Here is a 13,105-nt window from a genome sequence, read left to right on the forward strand (position 1 = left end):
AAAAAAAAAGAAGGGAAAAATACTAAGGGCCCATTTGATTTTGTTTTTGTCGTTTCTATGTCCAGAAACAGTAGAAATGGTTTTTTCCGTTTCTGTTCTACAAACAATTTTTTTACGTCAAAAAAGTGTTTGATTTTTCTGTTTCAAGAAACGTTTTTAGTAGATAATGGTGTTTGATTTCACATATTTCTGGAAACGGTTTCTTATGCACGTATCATTAATTATAGTTATGCCATTAGAGTTTTGACAAAAGGGAAGACATCTAATAGAGGATTAAAAATGAAAAACATAATGTGATAGAGATTCAATAGAGAATATAGTTTTAAATGTGACATAGATAAATGGAACATAGAGTCGTCTATTGCATAACATATACTGTAACAACTAACATAAAATCATTAATGGTAGCAACTAACATAAAGTCATTAAAGTCAAAACAGCAAGGTCCATCAATAGGAATCATAGGCATTCCCTTCGATATAGCCATTTGATATGCTATATTGTTTTGGCTAATTTCTTTCTAGATTTTCCTATCTCAGGAAGTCTTCATTAATCTCATAATCATTGAAGTATTGGCTATGGACCATTAATCAGGGATTAAGAGCCATAATCAAACATACCTAGTTTTTCTGCTTCCAATCATTTCTGTCCAGCAATTTATAAATTTAAGGACAGTAGGATTTATCATATAGAGAAAAACCTTATCATGAATACACATGAACGTACAAGAATAGAACAATGCTTGCAGTGGGAAATGTAGATGCTGAACTACAAAATTCTAAGAAGCTAAGGACTGAATTGAGAAATTTCAAAACAGAACATTTGGCATTGAAAGAGATAACAATTAATGGCAGAGTTGAATGGAAAAACAACATAGTTGTTAGCCCATTTAGATAGGATAAGGCTTAATTGAGTTGAGCTAATCTCAAATAGAGATCATTGAAAACAAATTACCCACTGTGAGGAGTTCCAAGATCTCTGTTTGGAGGCGTCGTTTGATAAACAAGATTTACAGAAAGTCCAGTCCCTCATTGTCATCTTCCTGCCGTAGAAGAACCAAGACTCTCTCCATTGAACAGTGGAACCACTGAATGCGAAAATAGAATAGCCCAATCGAAACCCTAACTTCAAAGTAGAGGATTGAGCTCCACTCGAAGAATCATTCCAACCTTGAGAAACTTTGATTCTGCTCACAGAGCTTAGCGGTCGTGACATGAACCCACAACCATAATCCTCACAAACCCAAACTCAAGAGGGGAAACACGAAATGCATATGGTGGGAAAAATTGCAGAGTGGAAACGTTGTGTTCCATCGAGAATCACGAAGAAAAAACCCTAGATCCCACTATTACAGAGCTGAAATCAGTGAAGAAATTAGGGTTTATCGAAATTTTATCTTGCAGGAACTTTGGAATACATTGAACCATGAGAAAGGAGTTGAAAGTGACCGTAAGGAGCTTGAGACACCTTCGAGCTTTAGAACCTCAAGAGCTTGACGACCTGATCGACGATGGAAGAGCTTCACCCTGGGTGGAGGAGTTGTAGGGAACCTTAAGATTTGCAGCGCGAGTAGCAAGGAGAGATCATCCCCTTGGAGTCACCGATTGTTGGAGATTTTCAGTGAGAGTTGTAGAGAGTTGAACTGATATAACCTCATTGGACCACGTGGTACCTAAGGAGAAGAATCAAAAGGAAGAGGAAGTTGCAACAATCTTACCTTCTTGAAGCACTAGACCTCAGACCAGGCCCATTTCATAGAGGATTACGTATAAGGATTTGGTGTAATTCCCTATAACAGAATTAGTTAGAAAAATATTCTGTAGTATTTGTGTATAAGAGCAGCAGAGAATGAATGAAAAAGACAGACAACAACTATTCCCTTCTTTCATTTCTTAGGAGGTAGCTCCCTCGAAGAAGCATCTCTTCTCTATAGCAGGTATCATTGGTGCTTTCGTTGAGATCCTTCAATGGCTGAGGGAACTTGCTTCTGCCTTATTGATGAAGCTATCAAGTTATTGACGGATACCTCCATTGAACAGAGGGAGCGATTGGATTCCTTCCAGACAGCCCTAACTAACCAGCAATGATCCCTCTCTGAGCTTGTTCTTCGCATGACAGCCATAGATGGACGCTTGGAATAGGCCTTGCGGGTATCCACAGCTTAGTAAGAAAGACGTCAAGACACCATTAGCACATCTTTGACGTCGGGAACTCAATTACCGATTCCTACAAATCCTATCCAAACTCACACCATCCATCTCGACTTTCCCAAGTTTGATGGAGGCAATCCGATTGGATGGATTTTTAAGGCGGAATGCTTCTTCGAGTATCATGAAACAACCGACGATCAGAGGATCACAATCTCTTCCTTCCACATGGATGGACCAGCTTTACAGTGGTTCCAGTGGATGCATTGCTCCACACAGTTCACAACCTGGGCAACCTTCTCTCGAGCTCTTGAGATTCGATTTGGTCCCTCCGAGTTTGACGATCCTCAGGCGGCTCTAGCTAAACTCGTACAGACTTCTACAACCTCTGAGTATCAAACTCGTTTTGAGGCTCTTGCGAATCGTACTAGCTTTGTTCCACTGATGTTTCTAGTTAGTTGTTTTATATCAGGCCTAAGATCATATATCCGTAATGAAGTGATGGTGTTCCGACCCACTAGTATGACCCAAGAGGTGGGTTAGCTCGCTTACAGGAGGCGAAGTTTCTTGAAATCAGAAGAGCTATGGCTCGACCAAACATTGCCGGGGGAGTACTACCCGCACCTCCACCTCTTAATATACCACTGTTGCCAGGACCAACGGCGGCGTCGTGTATTCCGGTCAAGTGCCTTTCCCCCACAGAGATGCAACAGAGGCGAGAAAAGGGGCTTTGCTATAATTGTGAGGAGAAATATGCGCCTGGTCATCGGTGCAAAACTCGGCAATTGTTTTTGCTCGAGTATGATAATGAAGAAGAAGCCCAAGAAGAACCTTCGGGTGAAGCCCCGCTCGCAGAGTTGATGGATACACAGAACACAAGGGAAGCCTCTACCGAGCTATCTTATTACTCCTTAATAGGGAAACCGTCACCAACCACCCTTTGTTTCACTGGTTATGTCGGCGAAGCACTGATTCAAATCCTCATTGATAGCGGCACCTCCCACAATTTCATCCAGAGCCATGTTGCACGACATCTGGCCCTGATGATTGAAGCCTCTCTCAAGGTTTCAGTGATGGTTGGGAATGGAAGTCGCCTCCTCTGTGACGGTTTTGTGAGGTAACTGTTAGTTAAGATTCTAAACCATTACATTACTGTTGATGCATAGTTTTACCCCTCTTTGGGGAAGATTTGGTATTAGGGGTGCAATGATTAGCCCAATTGGGCCCTGTCCTCTTTGATTACAGGCAACTAACAGTTGAATTCATGGAAGGGGAGAAGCACATTAAGCTGCAAGGCGAACCCTCACTAGCACCTTACCAACTATAGTACCAAGGTGTTCGACGCCTCTTAGAAATCGACTCATTAGCTACCCTATTTTAGCTAGAGCTACAACCGAAGTCGGACTCACCCATTGACTGTGACAATGCTGAGCTCCAATCATTGTTGCAGTTGTTTGATTCGGCGTTTTCTGCCCCAACGGGATTACCCCCTTCACGGAGTCAAGATCTTGCCATACACTTGCAGCTAGGATCCCAACCAGTCAATGTATGCCTGTACCGCTATCCACACTTTCAGAAGAATGAAATAGAGCGCTTGGTCACAAAGATGATGGCCATTGGTGTAATTCGCCCATGTACAAGTCCATTTTCATCATCGGTGCTCTTAAAAAAAAAAAAGATGGCACATGGAGATTTGACGTGGAATATTGAGCCTTGAACACCATCACGGTGAGGGATCGATTTCCAATACCCACTGTAGATGAACTCTTGGATGAACTGCATGGGGCACAATAGTTCTCCAAGCTCGACCTCAGATCCGGTTACCACCAAATTCTCATTAGATTAGAGGATATTCACAAAATGGCTTTTAGAACTCATGAAGGGCATTACGAGTTTCTCATTATGCCTTTTGGCCTCTCCAACACGCCGTCGACGTTTCAAGCCACCATGAACTCAATATTCCACCCATTCCTACGCCAATTTGTATTGGTTTTTTTTTTTATGATGTGTTGGTGTATAGCCCATCATGGTCCACTCACCTTTTCCACCTTCAGGAAGTTCTGCAAGTGCTACAACAACATAAGCTCCATGCTAAACGCTCCAAGCGCACTTTTGGCCAAACAACCATTGATTATCTGGGACACATTGTATCAGCACAAGGGGTCACAATAGATCTTCCAAAATTTCGGCTATGCTTAGTTGGCCTGTGCCTAGCAACTTGAAGGAATTAAGGGGATTCTTGGGTCCTACCGGTTATTACTGCAAATTTGTCCATCGGTACGCACACCTTGCAGCCCTACTCACCGATCTCTTGAAGAAAGGAGGATTCTTATGGACAGCAGCCACACAAACTACATTCGAGACACTACAAAAGGAAATGACGACTGCTCCTATCCTAGCATTGCCTAATTTTTCACTACCATTTACCGTGGAAATAGATGCTTCGAAGGAAGGAATTGGAGCAGTGTTGCACCAAAATGGGCATCCGATTGCATACTTTACTAAGAAGCTATCTCCAAAGATGTGAGTATCATCCACCTATGTTCGTGAAATGTATGCAATCACTCAAGCAGTTATGCGTTGGCGACATTATCTTCTTGGGCAAAAATTCACCATTGTCACGGATCAGAGGAGTTTGAAGGAATTAACTGAGCAGGTCATATAGATGCCGGAACAAAAACATTGGGTTTCTAAGCTTCTCGGTTTTGCATTCAACATTGTATATAGGCCAGGGAAAGAAAACATAGCAGCAAGTGCATTATCACGGTTGACCTCTCCAGCATCGGTTTTATTTGCAATTTCTGTTCCCACATTCAATTTCCTTGACCATTTAAAGGCAGAGGTGCTTACTAACGCTGAGTTGCAGGGCATCTATAAAGGATTAGAGACTGAGCCGAATGCTTATGTGGGGTACTCCTACCGTAACGGGCTGCTATACTACAATCAAAGCCTCGTCTTGGCATCTGATTCTCCTCTCCGTGAGGTGTTTTTGAGGGAGTTTCATACATCACCAACTGGGGGGCATGCTGGATTCCTTCGAACATTCAAATGAGTCGCCACCAATTTCTTTTGGAAGAAGAAGCGCTCCTATGTGAAATAATATATAGCCTCTTGTTTGGTTTGCCAACAAATGAAGCCCTTGACCACCTCCCCAGCAAGACTCCTACAACCTTTACCCATGCTCGAACAGGTGTGGGAGGTCATTTCAATGGACTTCATTACAGGTTTGCCCAATTCGCGCGGTAAGAGCACGATATTTGGCATCATGGATAGATTGACGAAATATGCCCATTTTTACGCTTTGTCAAGCAATTACACTAGTACTCGTGTTGCAAAGGTGTTTGCTACAGAAATAGCCAAGCTTCATGGCTCTCCTCATTTAATAGTTAGTGACCGTGGACCCCTATTCCTTAGCAAATTCTGGCGTGAATTGTTTCGCTTGCAAGGAACGACCCTAGCTATGAGCAGCACATATCACCTACAGACCGACGAGCAAACTGAGGTTTTGAACCGCTGCCTTGAAATGTACTTGAGGAGGTTTGTCACAGATGCTCTGGCACAGTGGGTGAAGTTCTTGCATTGGGATGAGTTCTGGTACAATACCTCTTTCCATACCGCAGCAGGGATGACCCCATTTGAAGCCTTGTATGGTCGACAACCCCTAACAATCACGCACTATATATCAGAGGCATCCCTAGATGAAGCAATCGATAAGGAGTTACAATCATTAGACCAGATCCTCCGCATTTTGAAAATTAATCTTTCTCGTGCACAGGAACGCATGAAATTGCAGGCTGACAAAGGGCGTACAGAGAAGAATTTTGATGAAGGAGACTGGGTTTTTGTGAAGCTCCAACCTTACCGACAACAGGCAGTCGCTCTATGCGCACATCAAAAGCTGGGCAAACGTTTTTTTGGTCCATTTCAAATTCTGGCTTGCATTGGGAAGGTAGCTTATAAGCTGGATTTGCCAGAGGCAGCAAGGATCCGCCCAGTGTTTCATGGCTCTCTATTAAAGAAATGCATCAGCGAATCTCCTAAGCAGCCTTGCTCCTTGCCTTCAGCCCCTTGTCAATGAGGTCAACTTTCCAGCACCAGGCGCCATCCTAAATTGTCGCCACATTCATCACCATGGCCGTTTAGTCAAACAGATCTTGGTCCATTGGGATGGCTTACCCTAGGAGGAAGCATCATGGGAGGACCTCGCTCTGCTTCGCCAGGCATTTCCACAGCTAAACCTTGAGGACAAGGTTCTAAGTGAAGCAGGAGGCAATGATATAACCTCATTGGACCACGTGACACCTAAGGAGAAGAATCAAGAAGAATCAAGAGGAAGAGGAAGTTGCAACAATCTTACCTTCTCGAAGGAGCACTAGACCTCGGACCAGGCCTATTGTCTTAGAGGATTACGTGTAAGGATCTATTGTAATTCCCTATAACAGAATTAGTTAGAAAAATATTCTGTAGTGTTTGTGTATAAGAGCAGCTGAGAATGAATGAAAAAGACAGTCAACAACTATTCCCTTCTTTCATTTCTTCTTCTCTTCTCTTCTCTTCTCTTAGGAGGTAGCTCCCTCGAAGTAGCATCTCTTCTCTGTAGCAAGTATCATGAACGCTTTACATGGAGGAATACCATTTCTATTGGGCTTTTTGGTTTTGGGAAGTCACAAAACTATCGAGGTTTTCATATTTTTTCCCCTCACTTTTTGTTTCAAGAAACAAAAAACAAGTTAGAGGTGTTTCTTTATCCCTATTTTCTGGAAACAAAAGTAGACATAAATTTCAATTTTTATTTTTATAAATAGAGGAAACAGAACAAAAAAATCAAACGGAAAATTAGGTGTTTTTCCGTTTCTAAGCACAAAAATATAGAAAAACCGTTTCTAAAAACAAAATCAAACGGCCCTAAATTAACATTAAAACACTTTATTCCGTTTTTTGTTCCCATAAAAGGAAAAACACCAGAAACGTTTTGGTGGATAACTAACAAACAAAAACAGCCTAAAACTTCTACTTATTATTTTTTGGATAAGAGTCTTTCATAACTTGTTAATTATGAGGTGGTCTTTCTAGCTTCTCATGGGGTTTCCTGTGAAACCTGCAACTATTATCTCACCCCCTTGAACACATTTCATGAGATTAGGGTTTCTAATCAAAATCCTCGCAGGGTGTTAGAAACCAAAAGCTGAGAGAACAAAAGGGCTTCTTTGATTTTTGCATAGAGTGAAATCAGATATTCAGATATGGCGAATGGGGAAGAGGTTAGTAACAAACAGGTTCTGTTCAAAGATTACATTGTTGGGTTTCCGAAAGCATCGGACATGGTTCTGAGCACTGGAACCATGAGGTTGAAGGCTGCCGAGGGATCGGAAGCGATTGTAGTGAAGAATCTCTACTTATCTTGTGATCCTTATATGAGATTGCGCATGACGAAGCCCGATAGGCCCAGCTATTTTCTTCCTTTCACTCCTGGCTCTGTAAGATTCAATGTTGTCTCTACATTTTTATTTATTGCGCCTTTGGATACTGTTTGTGGAATTTTTCAGTTTTTTTAGTCCTGCTAATATAAAATAATGATAGACTCTGTTAATTGTTTTTATTTATTTATTGGGGGAAGGGAGAGAGTGTGGGATTCCTAATCCAACACAGAAAGTTAAACCTAAACCTAGTTCTTTGGGACAACCGATACTTGGTAATTGTGATTTCATACTGTAGAACAATTCACTGAGTGGAGTCAATTCAGTCATGGTTCAAGTAAATGGAATCAGTTTTTATGGATTTGGTTTTCGATTCCATCGGCCTGAACCCTAGAAAATCAGTACAAATTGACCAATTCGAAGCAGCCCAAGTCGGATTTGAGATCGGTCAATTCTGATCTGATTCTGATTCTGATTCCACAATCCTTGAACTCAGCTAAATTCAGGCGTGGAATGATTTAAATAGTGAACTTGTTCTTAATAGGATCTGAGGAAACTTGGTTTTAAAGATACTTTTTAAATGCCAAGCTGAGGTTTCAGAGAGATGGTTGAATTTATGATTATTGTTAAAGCTCATAACAATGTAAAATGTAAGAATTAGTTGTTGAAACTAAGGAATTTTTTATTTACTAGTAACTCTATCTCTATGTTTGAGCTTGCATTTGTGACTTCCTTGACGAAAACATGCAGGTCATAACCGGGCGTGGTGTTGCTAAAGTGGTGGATTCTAATCATCCAAACTTCAAGGAAGGTGACTTGGTGGTGGGGTTTACTGGATGGGAAGAGTATAGCCTGATTACAATGACAGACATGTTGCGTAAAATTGAACACACCGATGTACCGCTCTCCTACTATACAGGAATACTTGGTAATTCTTTTTTTTTTTCAATTCATGAAGCATACATGCTTGTGGGTGTTAACTAAGACAGAGCTGTTAGTATCATTTATATTTGTTTTCTCCCTTTATAATGTTATGAAACAATAAGAATACTTCCTCTCTATGCTTAGAATTTATGGGAGCCCTGAGCCATGGGGCTTGGGACATTGGTACCCACCATACAACAAATTCTTTGGATTTTTATCTTTTTCTTGGTAGAATGCACATGAGCACATCCACCTATCTTTAAGCATCATGGATTAAACTCAACTCATCTTGACCATACATTTTTTGATTCCTAGGGATGCCTGGTTTGACTGCTTATGCTGGTTTTTACGAGGTGTGCTCTCCTAAGAAAGGAGAAACAGTGTTCATATCAGCTGCATCTGGTGCAGTTGGTCAACTTGTCGGACAGTTTGCTAAGTTAATGGGTTGTTACGTAGTTGGAAGTGCTGGAAGCAAAGAAAAGGTGAGTCCTCATTTCATTCACTTCTTTATGTGAACATGTCGACCCAGGATCAATCTTTTAGCCATCATAAATTATGCTTTTCTTTGCCTTACTGAAAAAATAAATTATACCGATCTTCTAAATGAATCTGATAGGTCAATCGTTGGGAGGTCTAATTTGGTCATTCAAAGCCTTAATTGCCTCCCTAAATGATACCTCTCATCTACTCACAAGAAATTCTAAATGGCAAGTGATGGAAGACATCTGTAGAAATTTGTGAGTGTGTGGTTAGAAACAGATCGATAGTCTTGCTATGTTTCGAAAAGAATTAAGAGCCATATGTTTTTTTTTCCCTTCTTTTATTTGGTATTTTAATGAAAGAATATGCTTCACCCACAAAACACCCCACACCCACCCGCACCCTACCCCCCTAAAATAAAAAAAATAAAAAAAATCTGGTAGCTAGATATGATGAGTACAATCACTAATTTATTTAACAAAAAATGGGAAAAAAAAAAATGAAAAGAGGAGAGGATTATCCATGGCTAATGATATATTTTTGGGCCTGAAAATTAAGGTTGATCTGTTGAAGAACAAGTTTGGATTTGATGAGGCTTTCAATTATAAAGAAGAGGATGACTTGGATGCTGCTTTAAGAAGGTCAGTGTTAGTATATTTATAAGAGAAATCTCAATATCATATCAAAGTTGTAGTCAACCGAACAATATGAATGTTAAGTTTTCACTTCGAGATTGCAGGTATGAATCAGTCTTTTGAATTTATTTACCTGTCTATTTGGGCATTTCTATAAAACTTCTTTATTACCTTGTTTGAAAGTTTATTATTAATTTTTTTTTTTTCATCTATCCAGGTACTTTCCTGAAGGCATAGACATTTACTTTGAAAATGTTGGTGGGAAGATGCTTGATGCAGTCCTCCTCAACATGAAAGTTAATGGCCGCATTTCTGTGTGTGGGTTGATCTCCCAGTACAACCTCGAAAAGCCAGAGGCTGTGCAAAATTTGTTCTGCCTTATTTCTAAGCAGATTCGCATGGAAGGGTTCATGGTTTCCAAATACAATCACCTTTACCCCAAGTTTGTTGATTTCATTATACCATTGATCAAAGAAGGGAAGATATCTTATGTAGAAGATACTGTAGAAGGCCTTGATAAAGCACCTGGAGCTTTGATTGGACTCTTCAGTGGCCGCAATGTTGGGAAACAGGTTGTAGTGGTTGGTCGTGAATGATTACTGCATTTTTGTAATTTCATCTGTGTAGTTGGGATAAGACTGAGTTATTGTAATTCTGTTGGTGTAATAGGACGGGTATACATGGTTTCAATTTCCCATTAGAAAGTTTTTAAGGGATCCCTCCATTACTCTTATTTGTGTTCATTTGATGTTGGAATTGATCTTCGGATAGATTATTTTATATTAAAAAAAAAAAGGAGAAAGAAAGCTACTCGATAGTATTGTGTACGCTCATACACATGGGGAAGTGGAGCTAGGCTATGAAAAGACGCCCATGCCGTGGCTCCACTTCCCCATATATCTAGGTGTAATCAACACTATCGGGTAGCATTCTCTCTCTCAAAAAAAATAAAAAAACTAAAAAAAATAAAAAATCTATTTTATACTTTCTCAATCACACAAGGCAAGAGTCATTCCTACCCGGATCTCATCAAAATGTGAAGCCAAAATGTGAAGCCTCAGGTTTAGTGAACATCACCCGATCCAGATAATCCTTGAAAAATCACTCCAAGCTGACCCTGGCTTTGACCTGACTTCATAGTAGATCGTAGTTCAAATTTTAGGAACCATGTGGTGCAAATGCATTGGGTTGCTTTTTTTTTTCATGAGAAGTCTTGAACAAATTTTTAAGTGTTAATTATGAGGTGGTCTTTTTAGCTACTGAAGGGGTTTCCGGTGAAACCTGCAAGTATTCTCTCACGCCGTTGACATTTGATGAGATTAGTGATCCTAATCAAAATTCTCGCAGGGAGAGAAAAGTAAAGCTGAGAGAACAGAAGGGCTCTTTTGATTGTGCATAGAAATCAGATATGGCGAATGGGGAAGAGGTTACTAACAAACAGGTTCTGTTCAAAGATTACATTGTTGGGTTTCCGAAAGAATCGGACATGGTTCTGAGCACTGGAACCATCAGGTTGAAGGCTCCCGAGGGATCGGAAGCGATTGTAGTGAAGAATCTCTACTTATCTTGCGATCCTTACATGAGAGCCCGTATGACGAAGCCCGATAGGCCCAGTTATTTTCCTCCTTTCACTCCTGGCTCTGTAAGATTCAATATTGTCTCTGCTTTTTTATGTATTGCGACTTTGAATCCTGTTTGTGGAATTTTACAGTTTTGAGTCCTGCTAATTTTAAATAAAATGATTGAAGGGGGAGGGTGTGGGATTCCTGATCCAATCCTTTAAGGGGTTTTGAAAAAAAAAACCTAGTTCTTTAGGATAATAGCTCCTCTGAATTTGGGTAAAACTTCTATACTTGGTATACTGTTGAACAATTCACTGAGTAGAGTCAATTCAGCCATGTTTCAAGTAAACGGAATCAGTTTTTGTGGATTTGGATTTCGATTCAGTCGGAATCGGCCTGATCCCTAAAAATTCAGTACAAATTGGCCAATTCCAAGCAGCGGAAATCGGAATTGAGATCGGTCAATTCTGATCTGATTTCTCAAACCATGAACTCAGCTGAATTCAAGACATGAACTGATTTAAATAGTGAACTTGTTCTTTATAGGATCTGAGGAAACTTGGGTTTTAAAAAAAACTTTGAATGACAAGCAGATGTTTCAGAGAGGGGGTCGAATTTAAGATTACTGTTAAAGCTCATAACAATGTAAAATCTAAGAATTAGTTGTTGAAACTATGGCATTTTTTTATTTACTAGTAACTCTATCTCTATGTTTGAGCTTGCATTTGTGACTTCCTTGACGAAAACATGCAGGTCATAACCGGGCGTGGTGTTGCTAAAGTGGTGGATTCTAATCATCCAAACTTCAAGGAAGGTGACTTGGTGTGGGGGTTTACTGGATGGGAAGAGTATAGCCTGATTACAATGACAGACATGTTGCGTAAAATTGAACACACTGATAACCGCTCTCCTATTATACAGGAATACTTGGTAAGTCTTTTTGTTTCAATTCATGAAGCATAAATGCTTGTGGGTGTGAACTAAGAGCTCTTAGTATCATTGTTGATTTGTTTCTCCATTTATAATGTAATGAAATGATAAGAGTACTACTCTCTATGCTTCAAATTTTATGGGAGCCCTGGAGCAGGGCTTCCTCCTTGCATTTCTGTATCTCTATTTTGCTGGGGCCATGGGGCTTGGGACATTGGTACCAACCATCCAACAAATTCTTTGTATTTTTATCTTTTTCTTGGTAGCATGCACATCAACCTATCTTTACGCATCATGGATTAAACTCAACTCACCTTGACCATAAATTATTTGATTCCTAGGGATGCCTGGTTTGACTGCTTATGCTGGTTTTTACGAGGTGTGCTCTCCTCAGAAAGGAGAAACCGTGTTCATATCAGCTGCATCTGGTGCAGTTGGCCAACTTGTCGGACAGTTTGCTAAGTTAATGGGTTGTTACGTGGTTGGAAGTGCTGGAAGCAAAGAAAAGGTGAGTCTTCCTCACATTCACTTCTTGCTGTGAACTTGTGATCAATCTTCTAGTGGCTTCTGTTCTGGTTTTACCGTACTGTGGTTGACTTCTAGCCATCAGAAATTATACTTTCTTTACCATACTGAAAAAGTAAATTGGATGGTGTGGTCTTTCAAACGAGTCTGATAGGTCAATTGTTGGGAGATCTATTTTGGTCATTCAAAGGCTTAATTTCCTCCCTAAATGGTACCAATCTTCACACAAGGATTTTTTTTTTTTTTTTTTCAAAATGGCAAGTGATGGAAGACATCTTGTTAAAAACAGATCAAAATCTTCTTGCTATGTTTCTGAAAGAATTATGAGCCCTTTATACAGAGTTGCAAGTGGTTTTGTTTCATGGATTCACAGTACAAATTACTGCAATTATTTTACATTCTCTTCTTTTATTTGTTATTCAGTCGAAGACTATGCTTCAACACCCAACCCCGCCCCCGCCCCCCACCCCCACAACCCCCCCCCC

General features: G+C 40.3%; 1 protein-coding gene and 1 pseudogene across 1 annotated transcript; both read left to right on the forward strand.

Moving 5' to 3' along the window:
- The first annotated feature begins 7,171 nt into the window (after positions 1–7,171).
- Positions 7,172–13,105, forward strand: part of LOC122091487 — a 6,904-nt pseudogene continuing 970 nt past the window's right edge.
- On the forward strand, positions 7,382–10,336 carry LOC122091482 (2-alkenal reductase (NADP(+)-dependent)-like). Its single transcript, XM_042661461.1, has 5 exons — positions 7,382–7,624; positions 8,315–8,492; positions 8,804–8,970; positions 9,527–9,609; positions 9,821–10,336. Exons 1-5 carry the CDS (start codon positions 7,391–7,393, stop codon positions 10,197–10,199), a joined length of 1,041 nt encoding a protein of 346 aa, XP_042517395.1. The 5' UTR covers positions 7,382–7,390; the 3' UTR covers positions 10,200–10,336.

The sequence above is a fragment of the Macadamia integrifolia genome, chromosome 10 (assembly GCF_013358625.1).
Source record: "Macadamia integrifolia cultivar HAES 741 chromosome 10, SCU_Mint_v3, whole genome shotgun sequence".
Lineage (NCBI taxonomy): Eukaryota > Viridiplantae > Streptophyta > Magnoliopsida > Proteales > Proteaceae > Macadamia > Macadamia integrifolia.

What these genes read in the sequence shown, in the direction of transcription:
- LOC122091482 (XM_042661461.1), top strand. Translation starts at nt 7,391, where the DNA reads ATGGCGAATGGGGAAGAGGTTAGTAACAAACAGGTTCTGTTCAAAGAT. An exon ending in CTACTATACAGGAATACTTG is followed by an intron (nt 8,493 to 8,803) that starts GTAATTCTTTTT and finishes TTTGATTCCTAG; the next exon opens with GGATGCCTGGTTTGACTGCT. An exon ending in TTGGATGCTGCTTTAAGAAG is followed by an intron (nt 9,610 to 9,820) that starts GTCAGTGTTAGT and finishes TCATCTATCCAG; the next exon opens with GTACTTTCCTGAAGGCATAG.